Source organism: Achroia grisella, unplaced genomic scaffold, assembly GCF_030625045.1.
Source record: "Achroia grisella isolate CSIRO2021 unplaced genomic scaffold, CSIRO_AGI_Agris_v1 utg2786, whole genome shotgun sequence".
Taxonomy (NCBI): Eukaryota; Metazoa; Arthropoda; class Insecta; order Lepidoptera; family Pyralidae; genus Achroia; species Achroia grisella.
This window is the reverse complement of record NW_026712766.1, coordinates 1,496,734-1,521,289: the sequence shown is the minus strand read 5'-3', so window position 1 is coordinate 1,521,289 and position 24,556 is coordinate 1,496,734. Positions and strand designations below refer to the sequence as shown.

At 40.1% G+C, this 24,556-nt stretch overlaps 2 protein-coding genes across 2 annotated transcripts; one reads left to right on the top strand and one right to left on the bottom strand.

The window, feature by feature from the left end:
• Positions 1-5,171: 5,171 nt before the first annotated feature.
• Positions 5,172-7,092, bottom strand: LOC131843138 (U3 small nucleolar ribonucleoprotein protein MPP10-like). Its single transcript, XM_059191741.1, has one exon. The coding sequence runs from the start codon at positions 6,990-6,992 to the stop codon at positions 5,202-5,204; it is 1,791 nt and encodes a 596-aa protein (XP_059047724.1). The 5' UTR covers positions 6,993-7,092; the 3' UTR covers positions 5,172-5,201.
• A 445-nt stretch (positions 7,093-7,537) lies between these two features.
• LOC131843103 (nuclear receptor subfamily 2 group C member 1-like) lies at positions 7,538-23,022 on the top strand. Its single transcript, XM_059191700.1, has 12 exons — positions 7,538-7,731; positions 9,098-9,238; positions 10,443-10,592; positions 11,175-11,302; positions 11,995-12,103; positions 12,979-13,089; positions 13,908-14,006; positions 16,864-17,035; positions 20,029-20,212; positions 20,695-20,842; positions 21,383-21,616; positions 22,883-23,022. The coding sequence occupies exons 2-11, from the start codon at positions 9,115-9,117 to the stop codon at positions 21,613-21,615; spliced, it is 1,458 nt and encodes a 485-aa protein (XP_059047683.1). The 5' UTR covers positions 7,538-7,731; positions 9,098-9,114; the 3' UTR covers position 21,616; positions 22,883-23,022.
• Positions 23,023-24,556: the final 1,534 nt, after the last annotated feature.

Here is a 24,556-nt window from a genome sequence, read left to right as displayed (position 1 = left end):
TGGCGCTATGTTAATTTTTCTGAAATTATTATTTATTACTATTTGTTTTTCTAAGACAATACTTTTGACATGTCTGATAGTCAGAGACATTGTCTCAGTCAATTTACATTGCAATTCAACAATGCCTCTGTTTACCCAATCTAAGATTACAGTCGTGATGTTATTATTTATAACAATAATAATTAATAACTTAATTGTTATTTATTATTATAAATGTTTTTACACCTATACAACAATAATTATATCTAGCAATGTGACTAGGCTCCCAGAAAACAGTAGAATTTATAAAGGCAGTTAATTCAGTAGCGCGAATTTTTCCGTTCGCTGCCGCCGCGGGGCGCGGGTGCAGTGCGTTGGATCTCTACGCCTGATTTATACGTCGCTTATCGCAGCTGAATTTATTTGTCTGCTAGCTCCTACTACTGTGCGCCGATGCTCTCCTGGTACTTGGGACTTTGAAACCGTAGAGCCGACCTAGTATTATTTTAAAGAATATTATATGAACATTTTTTATGTCAATTGAATGGCAAACTTGCGTCTACCTAAATGGCAACTGTCGCTTATATACATGAACTGCACTACGGCCAGTAGTGTTGTTCATGTGTATAGAAATTACCGCTTACTAGCTGAAGATTATTAGTAATGTGGACTGATAATCTAGTTGTTAGAACAGTACCATACCAAGTAACCTCTACGGGATTCACCCTGGAAACTGACTTTCGGTAAGATGGGCCTTTTTTGTTTTTACTTGGAGAAAATCCCTCATGGAGACCTGCCGGCCGCCGGGCCGGGAAGCCCGCGGGTACTGTGAGACTCCTACTCACTAAAAACTCCAAGATGTCCCTCACTCAACGCCATATGCCGGATTCGTGGGATCGAATTTAGTCCACCGCGACTGTACGGTAACATGGGCCTGACTTAACCTCACATTCATCTTATCGTCCTCCGTTGATGCCCCGCCAGCGTAAACGGTAACGAAGGCGGGTGCACCATTCCATTATTATACTTTAAAAAAACCACTTACCAACAGTTAGGCATACAGCTTATTTTCCATTCCAATTATGTCCAGCTGAGTCACTTGGCAGTTCTTCTTAGCTCGACAGCATGTCGAACTGACGGTAGATTTGACGTATCATAAGACTTTGTAATAGACCTACATAAATAACTTACTCTTAGTTTTATATATTTAAAGTCAATAATATCAAGAATGTTATTTCTTTTTTCGAGTGGCTGCACTGAAAATCAGCGCTGCAGACACGCTGCGGCACCAGTTGAGTGGAGGTCGTTTCAGCTTATAGCGCGATATTAGTTTTTAAATTTTCTATATTTTTACTCTGTATTATGACCCTGAATAAATGATTATTATTATTTTTAATAAAGATATTTTGATTTAAAAAATCTGCTTTAAAATATACAAGCGACGACTCCACGCATGTCTGTATCCGACGCGTGCCGTCTCGGGGGCGCGGGTAATTGTACAAATTATAAATTTGTGACCGACTGCTTGCTACAGCGGGATTAAATCGCGGCGCACTTACTGCGCGCTATGGGATCACCGCATTGCTCCACGGCCTCCGAGTTTATCTCTCATATTGGGTACTTTAAACATTCTCTCTATTTACCGCAATGGTTGTACTTGATAATACAAATAACTGTCTCTGTATCCCGGCGTTACTCGTATGAATTCCTATAAAAAGTCTGTTAGGCGTTAATCTAGAATGTAGTCTATATATGAACGAAATTACACACTAATTTGGAAATGATTATTGGTATTACTAAAGGCTATACAGAAATACAGAGTCCTCCGGACCCCATAGAACGGTACAAGTTGGGGCCTCAGGGTGAACCTTTTAGCCCCGGTATCACTTCCACTGCCTTCAAACTTGAAATCAGCTTTCAAAGCAATCTGCTTGTTTGAAGTCTACAGATTAAAATAAAGCCTAGGTACAGACGTTTACGGTAATATTCAAAGAGAAAAAAATATTCAATAATAAAAATACAATAATCTTTGTCCACATATTATTTAACTCAATGTTTCTTTTATGTAGTATAGTTAAAACTAAACAAATTATACGTGAAAATACATGGAGATATAAGTAAATAGTAAACTACCGGAAAACTGGTCTAAACCGGAAGCAAAATTAAATTTTGCAACGCCTACAAAAAAGCTCATAGCAATTTGTAGCAAGCCAGTGAAAATTCACAATATTAGGTGCTTCTATTTTTGGGCATGATAATTGCAACTTTACCGTAGCGGCATCCAGAGACAACACAGGACCACATGTTACTTTTATCTGTTCTATATTTTTGTTTAACAAAAATACTGAACTGAACATTTAATTATACCTATAAAGAAATACCTACACGATTTAATAACATCAAAAAAACTATTACAATTCCTCAAAATTTGTACGAAATAAACATAAAATAAACATTATCCATTACGAAAACAATCCTCGTAATTAGTTAGTTCGAATTTAAAAAAAAGATTATATAGTGTACCTAAAAATAGAGTCGTATTGACAGACCTACCTATATGTTTTTAACAACAAAACAAAAACAATTTTGATATAGTTTTAAAAATATATGAGCATGAAGAATTTATCTATGACAATAATAAATTATCTTTTCCATACACGCTCACACACAAAACGTAAAGATATCTAGCCGTAAATATGCACCTACACGCATTTAAAATGTCTAGACTCCATACTAGTGCAGATTTATATCACGATTAAAGTGTATTTTATTTGTAAAATTCTGTGTTTCGTATTAGCGTCTATTTGACATTTGTACCATAGATAAAATATTATTACGTTATACTTCTTCTATGTTAGAATTAAACAGCTCAAGAATCGAAAGTTATTTAGTCTTAACCTTTATTTTGTAAATATAAAATACTAGCTAACCCGCACAACTTTGTCTGCGTTTCATTTCCCACCTTTTACAATATTTTCATTGCAGCTCCGCTCCTATTGGTCGTAGCGTAATATTATATAGCTTAAAGCCTTCTTCGCCGAATGGACTATACAACACAAAAATAATTTTTAAATTCGAACCAGTAGTTCCTGAGATTAACGTGTTCAAACAAAGAAACTCTTCAGCTTTATCACAGATAACATATCTAATATAAGCTTTATAATTATAAAAATAATAAGCAAGTGCCAGATCCACAGTGTTAAAGTAGATTACTAGTAAACATCTAAACCAAATAATATATAGAAACTTACGTTATGAATATCAGATATTCACGAGTATGACGAATAAGATATGCATCACTGCTTATTGCTAAATAAAATTATATGAAGTAAAACTATATTTTGTTATATATCAAAGTAATATTATAATATAAAAATCCCTTCTAAACATTCGGTCTCAGTGCATACCAAATTCGTCTCGCGCCATATCGTCGAGTTTTCCCGCGCTAATTACAACAACTGTCGACTTCATAGCGTTGAACCTACCTATCCTTTATGGTAACCCATTTCAACCCAAGTCCTTTACATTCTCCCCCCCCCCCCCTCCCGCCCCGCCACAACATTTAAGTACTTGGAAAATAAGTAGTTCTATTATTATTTTTATTGTGTAACTTGTAGTTTTGTATTCGACAGCCTCGGTGGTGCAGTGGTTAACACACCGCCGGTCGCGGTTCGATTCCTGGCCTGGTACAAATATAAGTACGATAATAATAATAGTGTTTATAATAAATATATGCTAACAAAAGGCCTCACCATCGCTGAAGGCATTCTCTTACAGTCATATGATTGGTGTCGGTCTGAGTGTTTCTATGTATATTATGTATTATCTAAAAAATTATACTACACAAGTGATATAAATACATAGATACATGTATTTATATCATTTGTCTAGTAACCATAACACAAGCCCTGCTTAGCTTAGGACTAGATGGCGCTGTGTCGTGAGATACTATTATTATTTGATTTGTACATCCTACATTTATCTCTAATATTTATTCTGAATGGCACATTTTGTTTTTTTTCTTTTAGTCTCTGAAAACCTGTTATTGCTTTTCGATAGAAATGTTCTGTGTATTTTGTCTATTGGATTGTAAACTGTTGGTTTTCTAATAAATAAAATAAATGTTAAGTATTAAAAAAAGTTGCACCTAACGCAATTAGGCAGATGTGGTAAGTACCACATTTAAATCTCTGTGGAATAGAATAGATAAAAAAGTTGATGACATTAAAATTGTGTTTAAATGTTGAAAAGCAACTCTATTACAACCTTAAATGATTATTCAAACAAAGTTTAAAAGTTTCCATACAAAATTAAATATATTTAGAAGTAATTTAATGGTTTTTAAATATTCTGTTATTATTCACTGTTGTTAAAATTGTGTAAAATCAGAATTAATGTTTTTAGTATTGTTATTAATTTATTCTAATAAAACACGGTTATGTGAATTAATTTGTATTAATGTTTTTTTAATATATTTTCTACTAATCCTTACTCCTTACTAATATTATAAATGCGAAAGTAACCTTGTCTGTCTGTCTGGCTGTCACGCCAAAACTACTGAAGCGATTTAAATGAAATTTGGTACACAGGTAGTCTAGATCTTGAGAAAGGACATAGGCTACTTTTTAATCCGAAAAAAGGGTTGCAAAGGGTTGAAAGGGGAGATGAAAGCTTATATGGAAGTATCGACAATTTACGCGGACGAAGTCGCGGGCACATCTAGTAAAATATAAATTAGATTATTTTTTACTAGTTGACGGCAGCTCCCTTACAATGTAGTCCATAAACTTCATAACTCGACTTATGGTTATACTCCTTGTTCATCAAACAGTACAAAATTTATCATCTGATCATGATAAGACAATAATTTATATATCTATATATATCTATGTATATAAATAAAATTGGAGTCTGTTTGTATTGAAATAACCGTTTTACTACATGCATGCATAAAAATACGGTGTACATACACCAAAATAAGATTTTTTTACAATTTTTGTCTATCTGTCCGTGTGTCTGACTGTTCCGGCTAATCTCAGAAATGACTGGATAGATTTTGACGGGACTATTTTTGGCAGGTAGCTGATGTAATAAGGAGCAACTTAGGCTACATTTATTTTAGAAAAATAAAGTGAAATTCCACGCGGACGAAGTCGCGGGAACGGCTAGTATTACAATAATACCAGAGAATTATATTTAACAACAAGTTTATTTACAACACATTACTGTCCTTTATTTTTTTTACTCTTAATTGCATGAGAGTTTTTAATTAAACCAGTTGAATTGTCATTTAGTTGCTGGAAGAAAGCCTTTGAAGTCTTCAGTGCTTTATCATTAGCCTCCACACCCTTCTTTGTGTTCCTGTGCTCTGTCACTTTCTTAACTGTGCCTTTTTGTCTCTGTAACTTTTTCTTTTTCCTTCTCTCTCTATTCTTATCTGTTTGACTTCTTTCCTCTTTACTCATAAACTCTCCTCTTTGCTTTTTCTTAATTTCTTCTGGAGCTAATAGTGCAGCATCACTGGTAGCTACTGGGGCCACCTCCTCCATTGTGATGGCTGGGGTATTACTAACAATTTTAACTTCTACCTGTGGTAGTTTTGGTGTATAATGGTAATGGCACAGAGCATCTAACTTTGAAAACAACTTAGTCATTGCATCTTTAATTTCAGTGTGACTTTCTGGTTCCTGTTCTTCTACCACTTCACCTGATGCAGCCTGCTTCTGCTTCAAATACTCAGCTTCATACACTTGAGCTAAACTCAGTTTGCTTTTAGATTGATCTAGTACTTCATTTTTACGGAATGACAATTGATCATCAACAGGCTTTTCTTTTTTTACTACATCATCCCAAGCTTTATCTTTGATTCTACGCATTATAATATCTTCTAGAGTTACTGTAGTTTGCTCAGTTATTATTGGAGCTGGTCGACTTGTTAAATCAAAGTCTACTACCTCTTCTAACAATGAGTTTAGGGGTCGCTTTGATGCATCCACTTCACCTTTGAGTTGCCATGGAGCTTCCTTTAATACCTTTCCCTCTAATCGACTTATTGTTTGCTGTAAACGATCTTGTCTTTGCTCAAATTCAGACTTTCTTTCATTGTTTGATTTCCCATTTACTAGATTGTTGATCTTTTCATCTTCCATTTTATCACCATTATCACCTATCTCATTATCATTACTTATTTCATCATCATCATTCTCATCATCATTACCCTCATCATCAACATCCTCGTCATCATCATCATTATTTATTCCATTAACAGCAATATTTTTATTGGTTTCAAGCGAGTCATTCTCATCAGATTCCATATTTTCATCATCCTCCTTCTCATTGTCCCCATCAAAGAAATCAGAGTACATCATATCCTTACCACCTTCTTCCTCATCCAGGTCCCGATCATCAATATCTTCAAACAAATCTATTGATTCTTCGTCACTGTCTTCCAATATGCCTTTTTTAGTTTTAGAACCATCCCTCTTTTCTTCATTAATCAAAAAATGCTCCATATCCCTTAACTTGAAGAAATCATCATCCACTACAGACTGTTTAACTTTATTTTTCTTAACCTTCTTTGGTTTATCCAATTGTAGTATTTTAACGTTAATGTCATTTTCTGAAGTTTCCTGGTCCATTGTTTCATCTTCACTTACATTATCTATGATTTCCTCTTCAGATTCTCGATGAACAGTTACAGGAAATGTTAGATCATCTTTATTGGAAACAACATCAGCTACTTCCCATGTAAGTTTTTCACAACATTCACCATTTTGAAGTTCAATTTGCTGCCATATCTGTTCTTCATCAAAATCTTGGATCATTAATCTTTTTAAGGCACCTTGCTTCTTACCTCTATACTTGCCCTCCTCCAATTTTGTGTAGTCATACAGAGATTTTACCAAATTTTTAATATTCTCTTTTAAATCATCTTGAACGGTAAGGTAATTTACCGGTTTCTGTGTAAATGCATCGAATTTGTCGATAAACGTATCGACTTTAGGACGTGCCATACCTCTTAATATTGCTATTATATGTTTTAACACTATAAATTATTAATTAAAAAATATTTTTTCACTATAAATAAACATGTGGTCAACTTGAACGTGAATAGTGGATTGACATTGACTGACATTAATATCAATGTTGCTATCTTCAGTTTGCCATCTGTTACCATATTTCGCAAGCTAAATTTCATCAAAATTTTATTTAAATGTAGGACATGTGTAAACTTGGGTTTAGTTATAGAATATTTAGAAAATATAAATATGTGTTGTTTCATCTTTATGATTAGAAATGAGTCAAATTAAATTAAAAAAATGTGAATACCAGGAATTAGAAGAATGTGAGTATTAGGGCTAGCCTTTCAGATGTACCTATACAACGGAAAGAGCCAAATCAGGATTACTCATAATTTTAAAATAATACTAGTCTGTACATTATAATGGTCTTTGCCAGACTTCCCAGTTACTAAGGACTTTCTGTGGAATGAAAAAAAAGAAAAAATAAAGAATCAAGAACGTCAAACACGTCATTCACGTTTACAATTACTGTCATTCACGTCACGTCACAGACGTTTATTTTCTATCTTTTTTTGTTGTCTCGGTCCTTGAACTTCTTAATTAATTTTGTTATTTTAAAATGAACACTAAAAAAATGCAACGTGTTTTAGTTCACTAACGTGATCGAAATATTTTTAAGACTGAAAAACTATATACATCGCGTTAAGAGAAGTGTTCAACAAGATACAAGGTAAGCGTCACAAGACTTGTACATTATGGCTTCATAACTGTATATTTGACATTAAATTTACACTTGAGTGGACATAGATAACAGGAATATACACGCAGTGTTACTAATTCTCAGCATCCTCGTCTCCTACAGTCAAACAAAGTCACATACAACGTTATTGGTGATTTGATTTCGAAATAATTAATCCAAAAAGTGAAAGCTGTTTGATCTTGTTTTATATGACACGGCTACTGACTTTTTGAAAGTGTGTACTTGTTAAATCACCACAGTCAACTAGATCTGATAAATTACTCCGCGTAAATAATACGAGTTTGGTTGTTTCTAAGTAATGGATGACTTGAAATTATAACAATCCTGTAAAAGCTGCAGTGCAGCATCATTTGCAACGTTGTTGTATAGTGTGTATACATTAAAAAGAATAGTTTTTTATTTTTAGTATTTTCTTGTAACTTTGAAGTGGTAACTTACCTTGTAGAGGCTCTAAAAGGCTTACAACCCAATTATCCGATGGTTGACCTCAGAGTTGAAGCCATGGCAAAGGGTTTCCCTCCAAAGCTGCGACATTCTCTCCCATAGGAGGCTGCGAATAACCAGTGTTAGAATTCTTGTGTAGACTGACTTGACCTGTATATCGCTAGAAATAGGGTCACTATTTCGTATTTTTTATATAATTACAATGACAATCAAGCTAACAGCACACCTGATGGTAAATGGTAACAATCGCCTATATACATGAACAGCGCTACTAACATTATAATGTGACACCCACAAACCCACTTACGCATTGCCATTCGAGGACTGAATTTCAGGACTCATCACATAATTTCACAACATAATCTGCACTTATACTGCTTTCAGCTTTTAATCAGCTGAATCAAAACTTACACAGCAAACTGTTTGTTGAAATGGAGAAGTACTGTGGTAGTAAACTAAAGAAATAGACTGTGGTACCAATGCAAATAATTTTTTCTCCACTTTTAAGCATATTTAGTTTGCTGTATTGTTTATTTTAATACTAGATACTCCCGGCTTCACAGGGGTGTACATGTATAGTGTACACAGGTGTATATATATATATAAACCTTCCTCTATCTAAAAAACTACTAGTGTTTCAAAATCCGATGCACACTTTTAAAGATTTAAATATATAGGGACAGACAGCGACAGCATCTTTGTTTTAAACTATGTAATGATTATTATGTATGTAAACAATGTGTAGTTAATTATTATTTGTATGTAGATTTCTTTGCAGGCACTTATCTAATTATGATGAATATTAAATCCTAGCTTCCAATCTCAACCGAGTTGATCTTTAATCATATGATATGGGATTTAATTATATTTAATGAAATTGTACTAATTCCAGCATAACATATATCCACCATGGATGGCCAGGACCAGATGGAGCTGAAGTTTAGTGGCGGTGGAGAAGTTGGTGGTCTTGAGCTCTGCATTGTCTGTGGCGATAGAGCCTCTGGGAGACATTATGGTGCTATTAGTTGTGAAGGTATAGTTTCTTCTTTCATCTTAATATTTTTACTGATGAATGAGGTATAAACTCCTCGTTGCACTACACAGACATTATCTTTTCTTTTCTACAGTAAAGGTTTATAATATATAATATTTCTTCCTTTATTTTAACACTTCACTGACTAATGACAAATTAACTCCTTATTGCACTTGCATTATCTATTTCTATAGTCAAATACTTTATGTTCAATGTTTTACGAACAACACATGTTGCAGTAACAGACATAGGTTACTGGAACCCAATGACCAATCAGGACCTTCTGAAGAAATAACATTCTACAATCTACTGGCTAGGAAACTTAGTGTTATACATACTGATGGAATGAGATATACAGCAATTACTGGCACAGTGGTAGATTAAGGCTAGCATTGTAACAAGGGCTATTCTTCAGTAATGACAGACTTTGTATATGCTAGTTTCAAATATTTTGGGCCTTAGGCACATGTTTATGTTGCCTAGGTTAGTTCGACCCTGCTAGCATAGTTGTTTTTAAATCTTGGTGGTACCAACCAACATCTTATGGGTCAACAAAAGCTAATGTAATATCCTTGGTGTCTCAGGCGTCCATAGGTTACGATAACCATTTAACTTTAGATGAGAAGTATGATTATCATCATAGTATATGTAAATATATATATATATGTATATAGTTGATATGGCAAACGTTGTTTTGCCTTAAATAAAAAAAAAAATTTAGGCGTGGACTACCCCTAACATTTAGGGGGATGAAAATAGATGTTGGCCGATTTTCAGACCTTATTGAGTAGGTCTGAAAATCGGCCAACATCGCTCACAGAATTTCATGAGAATCGGTCAAGCCGTTTCGGAAGAGTATGGGAACGAAAACTGTGACATGAGAATTTTATATATAAGACTAGCTGTCCCGGCAAACGTTGTTTTGCCTTAAAATAAAAATAAAAAATTTAGGGGTGAAATACCCCTAACATTTAGGGGGATGAAAAATAGATGTTGGCCGATTTTCAGACCAACTCAATACGCTCACAAAATTTCATGAGAATCGGTCAAGCCATTTCGGAGGAGTATGGGAACGAAAACTGTGACAGGAGAATTTTATATATAAGATATATACAGAGATCTGCATATTTGTACTTTAAAATTTATAGATGATACCTATGCAAACTGTTTACAATATATATCAATAAACAACAATTGCCAACAGGATGCAAAGGTTTCTTCAAGCGCTCAATCCGCAAGAAGCTGGGCTACCAGTGCCGCGGCAGTATGAACTGTGAAGTGACGAAGCACCACCGTAACCGATGCCAGTACTGCCGCCTGCAGAAGTGCTTGGCGTGTGGTATGAGGAGCGACTGTGAGTACCTATACAGATACTAGGATCGTATGTATTTAACATTAAATATTGTAACATTATAAATGCGATATTGTAGGTATGAATGGAATAGAATAGAATAGAAAATAATTTATTCAAATAAACTTAATTTAAGCACTTTTGAATAGTCAACTTTTTTTTAAATCTACCGCTTATTCGGAAAGCTTCACAAGAATGAGCAAGAAACTTGTGTGTTGCTCTTTTAAATAATCCTTGTAAGTTTACATTTACAAGTCGAAACGTGTGAATACAAACTACCAACAGGCACTAATTTTTTGGGTCAAATATAAATATGCAATAAGATTAAATCAGTCGTAGTGATAAGAGCAGACCAGTCCCTACAAGCAGCACTCGTTTCACGAGTATGACGGATGAGCCAGCCAGATATCACTATATGTACCATCTTTGTAAAATACTCATATATAAGCAGATCTTTTGAGTTTGAAAACTATTAGTGGAGTGTCCACCACATAATATAAAAGAATAATGTTATGAACCAAATATGGTAATAAAGCTTAAATCGCGATCATCCGATGAGCAGTAATTCTTGCACTATGTCGACAGCGGTCCAGCATGAACGGAAGCCGATAGTGGACAAGGTGAAGGGAGAACAGCGAGATGGCCAGCTCCACGACCGGCAGACTGCGTACTCCAAACTCCTGGGGTTAGCTGGACAAGCACAGGCCGGACAGGTGTGTACTTTTTTAAATGAAGGTATAAATCTTGCATAGTACCTGATGATATGGCCACTATATCCCTATTTTATATTCTTATTCAATTTTCAAAATAATGATAAAAAATAACTTCGAGGAGATACGTTCATAAGAAATGAAATTAAATAAGATTTTATTAACTTGAAGAATTGTTGTAACAATTACAATTGGCCAGGTATAATTTGTATAGAGCCTTATTGAATTGCCTCAACTGTCTGCAGGCATGTTTTTATACAATAATAATATAATTATTATACATATATGTATAAGTGTATAAGATTTGATAATCGAAGAATTAATTAATTATGTATAACTAGGAATGTTACCGGTGCGTTGTCTACACACCAGGTCACATGTTGAGTTGACCGCGTTTATTATTAGAAACTCGACCGATCGGATTTTTGTTGAGTGATAAACTATGAAGTCCCGAAGGTCGATCTTCGATGAAATTTTGGTCCCGATCGTTCATGCCGTTTCGGAGAAGTATCGTTACAAAGAAAGATACAAAGAAGTTACAAAGAAAAGACTGATCTGATCTCTGAGATCGCATCGCGCTTCGCGCACCGCTTAATTAAATTAATATTATAATTAATGAAAAAAAATGTCAGAAACAATATATTAAGAATCCAAATCGCTATAAGATAAAGCCATGCATGTATTTGTTTGTTCAGATTAATCCAAAAGAAGAGCCATCAGATACGTTCGGGGCGGTGTCCCCGGCCGCGCCGGCCATCAACTTCGCCCTAGCTGCCGCCGTCGCCTTTAACAAGAGCAATCCAGGTAAGAGAGATGAACTTCTTAGCATCCCATGGATTCAACTTCCTGTAAGCTCAATCCATTGAATTGAATCCATCCATCCATGCTGGGCATTGAAGCAATGTGGAAAATTCCAAGCAGTTTCTGGGGTCAATCATATCGCAAGTCCTTGGACTTGTGACCCGGGTGTAGGCTTAACACTCATCTTCACCGCTCGTGTTTCTCTCCCAGACAAATCTGCTAGAAGCATGCTAGTCTAGCCTTACATGTTCTAGAATAGAATTGAGTCCAGTTCTAGACAAACTAAGATCTTTTAGAAGATTGTAGAGAGCTTTCGTTGGTACACATTTTTTTCATTGCCATTTTTTGTTCCATAGTTTATTAGTTCGTAATATTTATTTGTTTTTATTATATGATCTTTTGGTGTATTTGTTTCCCATGGTGACCTCTTTATTACGTGAATACAGGAACCACTGAATGCTATAAACACCTAAATCCTCTGGGATTTTATAAATTGTTAAGTAAACAGTAATAAAAAAAGAACCCGCAACATCATCCGCGTAGAAATTAACTTTATTTTTCTAAATTTAAAGAATTTTTCTAAAATACAAGTAACCTAAGCTACTCCTTATTACATCAGCTACCTGCCAAAAAAAGTCCCGTCAAAATTGATCCAGTCATTTCAGAGATTAGCCGGAACAAACAGACAGACAGACAAAAATTGTAAAAAATGTTGTTTCGGTGTATGTACCGTATTTATATTTTTTAATATTACAAACAGACACTCCAATTTTATTTATATGTATAGATTTGAAAAAAAAAACATTACTTAATAACTTAATTGTAACATTTTCATATCCGTCTATGTACATATGAAAATGTGTAATATCTTCTTATAGTGTCACCTTATTTGAACCCGGGCAATGCAAATGACATCGAGGGTGCGAGGCGGCAACACCTCATGCTGCAGACGCAGCTTGCGAAGAATCTCTTCAAAATGGGACAATTTGGTAAGACTATGAATGAATTGATTGATATAAAGTTGTCTGAAACTTCGTTACTATACCTTTTGCTAGAATAGAATAGAAAAATCTTTATTCTAATAAACTTACATTGAAGCACTTTTGAATAGTCATTACTTATTTGTAATCTACCGCTCATTCAGAAATGTGTCTCATCACAAGAAGAACTAGCAAGAAACTTGCGTGTTGCACTTTTAAATAATTTGGTTGTAACTTTATATTTTAAGTTTAAATTGGAGAATATAAACTACCAACTAGCACTAATTAATTAGAGACAAAATGTTAAATACGCAATGCTACTTTAAGAAACTCAATTTAATAATAATAATAATTATCCTGGACAATTCACACATCGTCATATAGTATCAAGCTAAGCAGAGCTTGTATTATGGGCACTAGACAACTGATATATGGGCTTTAAAATAAAGAAATTTAATTATATTTTTATATGAGTTTCTTGCCAGTTCTTCTGTTCTTAATCAAATGACTAGACTGAATAGTACGGTAGAGAGAAAAATGTTAATAAAAAAAACGTGGTCATTATAAGCGACTAAAATGCCCTACAAGAATAAATCATTTTAAGACATTTTAATTTTTTTGTAAATATAAAATAATTATAGAAAACACCCAGATCACTATAAACAATCATAGTCATGAATATAAATGATGGTTGCAAGTTCGATTCGAAGAAATCGAACTTGCAACCATAAGACAGTGTGCTAAATCGCTAGACTACCAAGGTCGTCATTAAATATTTTTCTTTTATTTTTCGTACAATATTTTAAAACCTTACCTTTTGTTGACAGGTGCTATAAATGACTATATACAAGCATACACTGGAGCAACCCCCCCAGAAGTACAGATCTCAGCGTTACACACCGCTGCAGAAACACAGCAGAATGAAAGTAAGTCAATTGATATATTTACATTTCCGGTTATCTTTTACAGCTTAATCCATACCTTCCCAAAATAAACATATATACTTTCACATTTATAATATTAGTAATATTATAAATGTGAACTTTCACATTTATAATATTACTAATATTATAAATGTATTATAAATATACTTATATATGTTTATTACATGCTCATCTTATCATTCTGCACTGGTGCCCCGCCTGCGTAGACCACTAGCGCATTAGACCAGACGGGTGTACCCTTCCATTATCATCCATAAGAAAAAAACCTAGCGCATTTCATCGTCCTTCAATCGTGCGTTGCGCCTTTTTGTAAAAATAAATTATTTCAAAAGGGCACAGAGCAAAGAGAAAATTTAAAATTATTAATAATTATTAAGTCTTAAATCTGTTTAGTAGAAATTAGATTAAATAAAAAAGTGAAATGATATCTGTCGCGGAAAGCAATCTTTTTGATAGTTTTTTTTCTATATATATTTTTTGTATTTTATACTTTGACGTTATGTTCCTTTTCTTTATACATATTGTTTTCGAATGTCATATATTTTATTATTACGTTTTCTCTAGTAAGTCTAAAATTATACTCATTTTACTTCGCGTAGTTGTGTTCTGTAGGTTCATCTTTCAGATGATTATGGACACTCCCCTGAACACCACAGCCGTTACTATTATATACCATAAACTTCCAAATAGTGACATCCCCTCTCTTCCTAAAAAGTACTACAAATCCCTTCCAAAATTTCTTATAGACCCTCCCCAAAATTCTAGTCACCAACGCTGGCCAGTCTAGCGTGGTGTCTTATGGGCTAAGTGCGGTGACTTTTGGGCTAAACTTCCCAATTAAAAGGACGCAAAATGTGTGGCCCCCAGTACCTAGCAGTCCAGCTATTCCTGGGCAAGGTGGTGGTCACGGTAACGCCAGGGCAGAGGCTGTTAAAAATCCTCGGTTGATAAACCACCATAAAAAAAACTGACTTGGCACGTATAACATCCGGATACTGAGAAAAGATGAGGATGTGGAAGAGCTTAAATTAGAATTGTTTTCTATAAAATAGCGCATTCTTGGATTGTCTGAAATCCAGCACCAGGGAGAGGAAAGAATAATCTTGGAATCAGGAAACCTTCCCTGTGTGGGGTAGGGTTTCTCGTTCACAAGACTCTAGTAAACAACATAGAGAAGATTGCTTGTACAAAAAACGATTAGATTCGTTAGAAATCACAATGGATTTGGACAAGACATCACAAAAAAATTATTGCAACATTGCTCGAAGTGGGTCGTTTTTTTATGTGGGTAGTCGTATTTCAGATCATGTGGTAAATATCGAAATACTAAATTTTCCAATTAAAGTCTGGGTCTTATAAAATGACCACAAGAGTTTGACGTCTCTTGTCGTCATTTTATAAGTTTCATTTGACGTCATTTGTCGTCGCCTTCGACATACTACAAGACCCTAATCCAACGAGTCCAGAGTTTCATGCGGCGTGACTGTCGCATATATAATACAAAGCGTATGGAGTATGCAAAATCGATAAAAACAAAGGCCTACAAGTCTGCCCAACTTTCTGTAAGTGGTCATCTGTCAAAGGTGAGACGTAAAGATGGATCCATAGTCACTTTAGATTAAGAAATATTAACTGAAATAGAGCATTTCTATGAGAAACTATATGCTTCTAAGACACCCAATAGTCCACTTGATGTTCAATAATATGACTGCCGAGCCGACGTTATACGGAAGATATACCAGATATCAGACGGTAAGATTTAAGTAGCCAAGCTCAAACTTTGTTAAGCATCCGGCATTACTACAGAATTGCTAAGAGATGATGACTGTAATCCTAAAAGAACTGCAGCGTCTGTTTGACTCCGTCATTCTTAATGGGATAACACCAGTGGAAGAGTCCAGAGGCGCGGTCGTGTTGTTCTTCTAAAAATGTGATAAGACCTCGGATAGATCATACAATTTATGCGGGGAAATGTCAAGAACGAGAGACAGATTAGACTGAGCTGGGCTGTATGTGGGAAATTCCGTCGCATTTACACGGTTGTGCCGTGTTCCTCAATGTTTGAAGAAAAAAAAATTAAGCAGTGCATTCCCCCTGTAATGAGGTTTATTAAGGTGCAGAAATATGAACGCTAATCGTAAGCCTAGTTTACAAATTAAAAGTCGCATAGCGGGCGATGGAGAGAGCTATGCTCGGAGTTTTGCTAAGGAACATGATCCAAAACGAGGAAATTCAACGGAGTACCAATGAGGACGACATAGCATTCGAAGTATGTCAGCTGAAGTGGCAGTGGGCCGGCCAGATTAGCTGAGTCAGAGATGGTAGATGGGGCAGAAAAGTTATGGACTGGAGGCCGTGTACGGAGTGTCGGGCGCCCTCCTGCAAGATGGATCGACGACATCACGAAGGTAGCCGGGAGTGGATGGATGCGGAAGGCGGAAGATCGCACAAGATGGAAGGCATTGAGAAAGGTCTATATCCAGCAGTCGCTAAAATGATGAAAATGTTGATGATTTCGTCTCGTCACGTGTGTCATTTGAAACCAGCGCCTAATCCGTTATAATATCTGTGTTATTTTTTTTTTACTTCTTTGATATTTGGAGACTTTTGTATGAACTAAAAGTACGTGTCAGTCCCATTGTACGCTAGAACTCATTACTTTACCTCACCAGTGAGCAAATCGCTCACTCAGCCACACTATTTCCAGGATCATCCAAAACGCGTCGTATGGCATCGACGTCCAATATATTTATTTTACGGTCCGACATTCCATCTCGTTCCCGACACACTCCACCTCTGTCGGTTCTATCTTTGACCAATCGACCGTTTGTTCGGGCAGCGGTCCCCGAGTGCCCGATCCTGAGCACGGCGGCGTCGCTGCGGCTGCCGCTGTCGGTGCCGCCGCCCGCCGCCGCGCACCTCCGCCTGCACCACGCCTGCGAGGCCGCCGCGCGCCTGCTGGCCGCCACGGCGCGCTGGCTGCTGGCCGTGCCCGCCGCGCACCACCTGCCGTCAGTACACCCGCACACTGCACACTGCACACTGCACACTGCACACTGCACACTGCACACTGCACACTACACACGCCTGCACCACGCCTGCGAGGCCGCCGCGCGCCTGCTGGCCGCCACGGCGCGCTGGCTGCTGGCCGTGCCCGCCGCGCACCACCTGCCGTCAGTACACCCGCACACTGCACACTGCACACTGCACACTGCACACTGCACACTGCACACACACTACACACGCCTGCACCACGCCTGCGAGGCCGCCGCGCGCCTGCTGGCCGCCACGGCGCGCTGGCTGCTGGCCGTGCCCGCCGCGCACCACCTGCCGTCAGTACACCCGCACACTGCACACTGCACACTGCACACTGCACACTGCACACTACACACGCCTGCACCACGCCTGCCGCGCGCCTACACACCTGCCGTCAGCACTGCACCACGCACTGCACACTGCACACTACACACGCCTGCACCACGCCTGCGAGGCCGCGCGCCTGCTGGCCGCCACGGCGCGCTGGCTGCTGGCCGTGCCCGCCGCGCACCACCTGCCGTCAGTACACCCGCACACTGCACACTGCACACTGCACACTGCACACTGCACACTGCACACTGCACACTACACACGCCTGCACCACGCCTCCGAGGCCGCCGCGCCCCTGCTGGCCGCCCCGGCGCGCGGGCTGCTGGCCGTGCCCGCCGCGCACCACCTGCCGTCAGTACACCCACACTGCACACTGCACACTGCACACTGCACACTGCACACTGCACACTGCACACAACACACGCCTGCACCACGCCTGCGAGGCCGCCGCGCGCCTGCTGGCCGCCACGGCGCGCTGGCTGCTGGCCGTGCCCGCCGCGCACCACCTGCCGTCAGTACACCCGCACACTGCACACTGCACACTGCACACTGCACACTGCACACTGCACACTGCACACTACACACGCCTGCACCACGCCTGCGAGGCCGCCGCGCGCCTGCTGGCCGCCACGGCGCGCTGGCTGCTGGCCGTGCCCGCCGCGCACCACCTGCCGTCAGTACACCCGCACACTGCACACTGCACACTGCACACTGCACACTGCACACTGCACACTGCACACTGCACACTACACACGCCTGCACCACGCCTGCGAGGCCGCCGCGCGCCTGCTGGCCGCCACGGCGCGCTGGCTGCTGGCCGTGCCCGCCGCGCACCACCTGCCGTCAGTACACCCGCACACTGCACACTGCACACTGCACACTGCACACTGCACACTGCACACTGCACACTACACACGCCTGCACCACGCCTGCGAGGCCGCCGCGCGCCTGCTGGCCGCCACGGCGCGCTGGCTGCTGGCCGTGCCCGCCGCGCACCACCTGCCGTCAGTACACCCGCACACTGCACACTGCACACTGCACACTGCACACTGCACACTACACACACTACACACGCCTGCACCACGCCTGCGAGGCCGCCGCGCGCCTGCTGGCCGCCACGGCGCGCTGGCTGCTGGCCGTGCCCGCCGCGCACCACCTGCCGTCAGTACACCCGCACACTGCACACTGCACACTGCACACTGCACACTGCACACACTGCACACTACACACGCCTGCACCACGCCTGCGAGGCCGCCGCGCGCCTGCTGGCCGCCACGGCGCGCTGGCTGCTGGCCGTGCCCGCCGCGCACCACCTGCCGTCAGTACACCCGCACACTGCACACTGCACACTGCACACTGCACACTGCACACTGCACACTGCACCACTACACACGCGCGCCTGCACCACGCGCTGCGCTGGCCGCCGCGCGCCCGTCAGTACACCCGCACACTGCACACTGCTGCACACTGCACGCCACGGCGCGCTGGCTGCTGGCCGTGCCCGCCGCGCACCACCTGCCGTCAGTACACCCGCACACTGCACACTGCACACTGCACACTGCACACTGCACACTGCACACTGCACACTACACACGCCTGCACCACGCCTGCGAGGCCGCCGCGCGCCTGCTGGCCGCCACGGCGCGCTGGCTGCTGGCCGTGCCCGCCGCGCACCACCTGCCGTCAGTACACCCGCACACTGCACACTGCACCACTGCACACTGCACACTGCACACTGCACACTACACACGCCTGCACCACGCCTGCGAGGCCGCCGCGCGCCTGCTGGCCGCCACGGCGCGCTGGCTGCTGGCCGTGCCCGCCGCGCACCACCTGCCGTCAGTACACCCGCACACTGCACACTGCACACTGCACACTGCACACTGCACACTGCACACTACACACGCCTGCACCACGCCTGCGAGGCCGCCGCGCGCCTGCTGGCCGCCACGGCGCGCTGGCTGCTGGCCGTGCCCGCCGCGCACCACCTGCCGTCAGTACACCCGCACACTGCACACTGCACACTGCACACTGCACACTGCACACTGCACACTACACACGCCTGCACCACGCCTGCGAGGCCGCCGCGCGCCTGCTGGCCGCCACGGCGCGCTGGCTGCTGGCCGTGCCCGCCGCGCACCACCTGCCGTCAGTACACCCGCACACTGCACACTGCACACTGCACACTGCACACTGCACACTGCACACTGCACACTACACACGCCTGCACCACGCCTGCGAGGCCGCCGCGCGCCTGCTGGCCGCCACGGCGCGCTGGCTGCTGGCCGTGCCCGCCGCGCACCACCTGCCGTCAGTACACCCGCACACTGCACACTGCACACTGCACACTGCACACTGCACACTGCACACTACACACGCCTGCACCACGCCTGCGAGGCCGCCGCGCGCCTGCTGGCCGCCACGGCGCGCTGGCTGCTGGCCGTGCCCGCCGCGCACCACCTGCCGTCAGTACACCCGCACACTGCACACTGCACACTGCACACTGCACACTGCACACTGCACACGCCTGTACCACCAATAAAATATACTATCAGAGAATGACTCTAAATGCTTATCATCTATTAGATCATCAACTTGTTCTCATTCCAATGACATGACAGTGTAATGTTTCCCTCAGGGCGGAGGTGCAGACCGCGCTGCTGAGGAAGTGCTGGGCGGAGTTGTTCGTGCTGGGCCTGGCGCGGCACGCAGGTGCGCTGCAGCTGGGCGCGCTGCTGCCGCCCATGGTGGCGCTGCTGCACGCGGAGCTGCGCCGCCGGGGCTCCGCCGCCGACCTCCACCACCAGCCCGCGCAGCCCGAGGTACCCACGCAGGCCTGCGATGGCGCTTCTGCACACCGGGGCTCCACCGTCTGCCACATGTCTACACTAACTGCTTACATGGTGTACAATTGTACACATTCAATGAAATGATCAAAAAACTTGTATCTTCCTCTTTTTAATAAATGTTATTGAGCATTACACTTTTAAGTATACGAGTACATGTGTGTGAATACAAACTGCCAGTAGCAGTAAAATTGACACAAGTGAATAAATAGTTATTGAGTTGCAAAGGTCGAGCGACAACATACGTAGGGTTGCGGTAATAATTGGAACAGAAGGGCCAGTGGCATGCCTTGGGAGAGACCTATGTCCAGCAGTGACCTGCAGTAGACTCATAATTATAAGGAACAAAATAAATCAGCCCTAATTTTAGTCTATGGTTGCCACTTTCCATCCATTGTACAATCAGCCAGTTTAGCTTCCAGTGACGTAAAAATTAAAACTATAAACTTGTCCATCAGATCACAATAGAGGACTACACAGACGAGCGGATATCCGAGATTATCAGCATGCTGACGAGGCTGCAGCAGTTCATCACCAACATGGAACAGCTCCGAGTGACGGAGCGTGAACACGCATATCTAAGGGCCCTATGTTTATTCTCACCAGGTAATCTTTACATAGTATATAACAGTCGCCGATATATAATATAAAAAGAACATAGTATAAAATAGAGTTGCTTCCGCCATCTGTTCGCTTATATCTTTTAAATTACGCAACGGATTTTGATGCCGTTTTCAGCAATAAATAGAGTGATTCAAGAGGAAGTTTTATATGTATAATACATGCATGTTATTGTATAAAACAAGCCGAGAAATTCAAAGATTTGTAATGCACTGTGCGAAGCCGTGATGGGTTGCTAATGTAATGATAAATAATAAACCTGGACAATTTCTACAGAGCTTTAGACTAGGTGCTTAGTGCTGTGTATAGGTACTAGACAACTGATATAAATACTTCGATTTTTTTATTATAAATAACTACGTACATAATATACATAGCAAACATACAGACCTATACAAACAATCATACTCATGCATACAAATGTTTGCGAGGAATCGAACCCGCGACAATAGAAAACAAAAAAGTGGTGTGCTATAAATTCAAATCGGTCGGAGTTTCTTAGTAACCATCTAAAATCATCCACAGACGGGGCACCAGACTTTTTAACCAGGAAACTGCAAGATTACCAAGTGAAAGCCCTACGATCGTTAAAGGCGATCTGTCAGCCTGATGATGAGAGGCTAGCCACGTTGCTGCTCCAGCTGCCCGTACTCCGGACCTTCACGGGCACCTTCCTCGAGGATGTGTTCTTCGTGGGCTTCCTGGGTGATGTGTGCATTGATGACGCTATACCACATTTGCTGATGGCCGAGCGTTGATGTACGTAAGAAATAGAATATTTTTATTTTATTCAAATAAAGTTAATTTTTAACTTTTTTTTTTATTAAAAAATCAAAATAAGATTTTTTACAATTTTTGTCTGTCTGTCTGTCGGTCTGTTTGTTCCGGTTATTCTTTGAAATGGCTGAACCGATTTTGACGGAACTTTTTTTGGAGGGTAGCTGATGTAATAACGAGTAACTTAGGCTACTTTTATTTTACAAAAATAAAATTAATTTACACGCGGACGAAGTCGCGGGATCAGCTAGTTTGTAATAATAATAATATCCCAGGACAAATCACACAGTGCCATCTGGTCCTACAGATGCGAAGTTGAGACGGGTTTTTTTTTATGGATGTTAATGGAATGATGCACGGTTTACGCTGGCGGGGCACCAGTGGAGGATGATAAGATGAACATGAGGTCAGCTCAGTTCCCATCGTGACAAATTCACCAGGAATTTATCACGATGGTTTCCAGGGGGAACCGCGTGCAGGTCAACCTGACACGGTATGTTACGGGTGAATAATAAGATGTTGCTGGTCGAGACGATGTATATTACAGATGATGATAAACTGACAATATGTACATAGAAATAATGATCTTATATACTAAATAAAAATAGGAAAATATAAGGTGGGGTGACACAGTTTAGATACAGCAGTGCCTAGTAGACAATATTGAATTAAATGCAATTATTATTTTATGTATCTAGGTGACTGTGTCCCATATGGTACATTGCTAGTAATGGGTCATGAGTCCACATTGCTAACGATCCTTTTTCCACCCAGTCGGGATGGGTTGCTGGTGTCATGATAAATAAATAAATAATAACCCTTGAAATTTTCTACCAACGCTAGCTAGTCTCAAGCTCTACTTAGATTGGGGCTAGGTAGGGTTCTATGATAAGTGTTATTATTACCCCCTGAACAATTCGCCATCCAGTCCCAAGTTAAGCAGAGCTTGTATTATGGGTACTAGACAACTGATATAAATAGATACTTTTTTTAGTATACTTACATATTATATGTAGAAAACTCCCAGACCGATTCAAACTTTAGCAGGAAGTTAATTCCACAATCTAAGTGTACTTGGGAGGAAGCTCCTCTGATCCGCACTGTACGGGACCATTTAGGTTCCAGCGTGTGGGGATGAATTCCCTGTCGATGGCGAGCGGTGTGATGGTAAAAGGTAGCCATAGGCATCATGTCAAACAATTCTTCAGAACCCAGTCCGTATTTAATTTCGTAATTAAATTGTTACAGGTATCCAGCTATGGAATGATGCTTCTTAAATAATTATAATGTTATTTTTATATTGTACTATTAAGTGCCTTAATTGTTCCCTATTTTAATGAATTAAAAGTTTTATATGTATTAAGAATAAATATACGAATTATGTTTATAACATAAATATTAATGATAAATAAAGATTGCGTCCATAACTTGTTAGTTAAGTAACTTAGTTAAATTACAAGGTATGTTGTATACCAACTTAGTACTTAGTAATGGAAACATGTGAGAGTATAACATGAAGACAGCCAAAGGTAGACGGTATAAATTTGTCTGCGGATACCTCAGTCTCCCCTATTTCATCTGCCAACAGCTCTGCAAACTGTATTATCTTATATATAAAATTCTCGTGTCACAGTTTTCGTTCCCATACTCCTCCGAAACGGCTTGACCGATTCTCATGAATTTTTTTGAGCGTATTGAGTAGGTCTGAGAATCGGCCAACATCTATTTTTCATCCCCCTAAATGTTAGGGGTAGTCCACCCCTAAATTTTTTTTATTTATTTTAAGGCCAAACAACGTTTGCCGGGACAGCTAGTGTTTTTATATAAATTCATGCAAGAGAAAATAACAGTGTTTAAGTCCATGTTAATACACTTCCAGATTATGTCATGTAGGTCATAATATCAATGAATCTATGAATTACACAAATTTAGAATATTGGCTTGTTCAAAGACTAAGTTGTATGGTCAAACGACCATTGCCTACTCCATCTCCGAAAAAGATTGAAAGAATAAAGAAAAAAATGTGTTGTTCTCTAAATTTGAATTTACTTAAAAACTCATAGTTTTTAAGTAAATTCAAATTTAGAGAGGGATTTTATTATATTTACCCACATGGGTATAAAAGATAAAGGTCTCGCGCGTGTAGTGTCACGGCACACAACTAGTTAATATTATAATATTGTGCTCAACAAGCTTTAACACTATGTTGATTGTTATAGATAGAACTGATTGTATTTTGAAATGTAATAGATTTATAAGTGGCTGTCAAGGCCTCTTTAAAAATAACTAATTTTAATAAAAACTTAATAGTAATCTGTGTTTTTATTTTGTACTATATTTTTTATGTGATGCTTTAGGCTGTGATCTATCTGTGTACTGAATATCAGGATAATACATACAGTAGTTTCTTTTTCTTTAGTTTTAGTATGTAATATTATATTATCTGTGGTTTTAGCATAATACAAAATATCCACAGCGCCGTCTAGTCTGTATTAGCAGAGCAACTATACTACTGGACAACTGATAGAAATGCAATACATTTTATATATATACCTATTTATTCCTAATCAAAAACTGGTTGTATCACACTCATAAACACAAATGTGTGCATCATGACAGGACTCGATCATCGAAGGTAAGGCATTCTGGTAAACCGCTGGACTACAATAGGCATCTTAACCAACATGCAATAGTTATTTCTTAAATAGATATATCTAACCTAGTTATTATTTATAACGATTCCTTCTTCCCAAATTATTATAAAGAAACGACATTCCGAATATACCTCTTGAAATCATTCCAAAGTAATTAAAATATGTTTATTATTCATTATCGTTTTACAACTAAAGGCTTCCTACTAATAAATAAAGTATATTGTCTCTATTGTTAATCTAATCTAATTATATATTAAACTTGAAATTT

Coding starts and splice junctions, on each gene's coding strand:
- LOC131843103 (XM_059191700.1), top strand. CDS start 9,115: ATGGATGGCCAGGACCAGATGGAGCTGAAGTTTAGTGGCGGTGGAGAA. Junction 13,090..13,907: donor CTTCAAAATGGGACAATTTG/GTAAGACTATGA, acceptor TTTTGTTGACAG/GTGCTATAAATGACTATATA. Junction 17,036..20,028: donor CCCGCCGCGCACCACCTGCC/GTCAGTACACCC, acceptor TGTTTCCCTCAG/GGCGGAGGTGCAGACCGCGC.
- LOC131843138 (XM_059191741.1), bottom strand. CDS start 6,992: ATGGCACGTCCTAAAGTCGATACGTTTATCGACAAATTCGATGCATTT.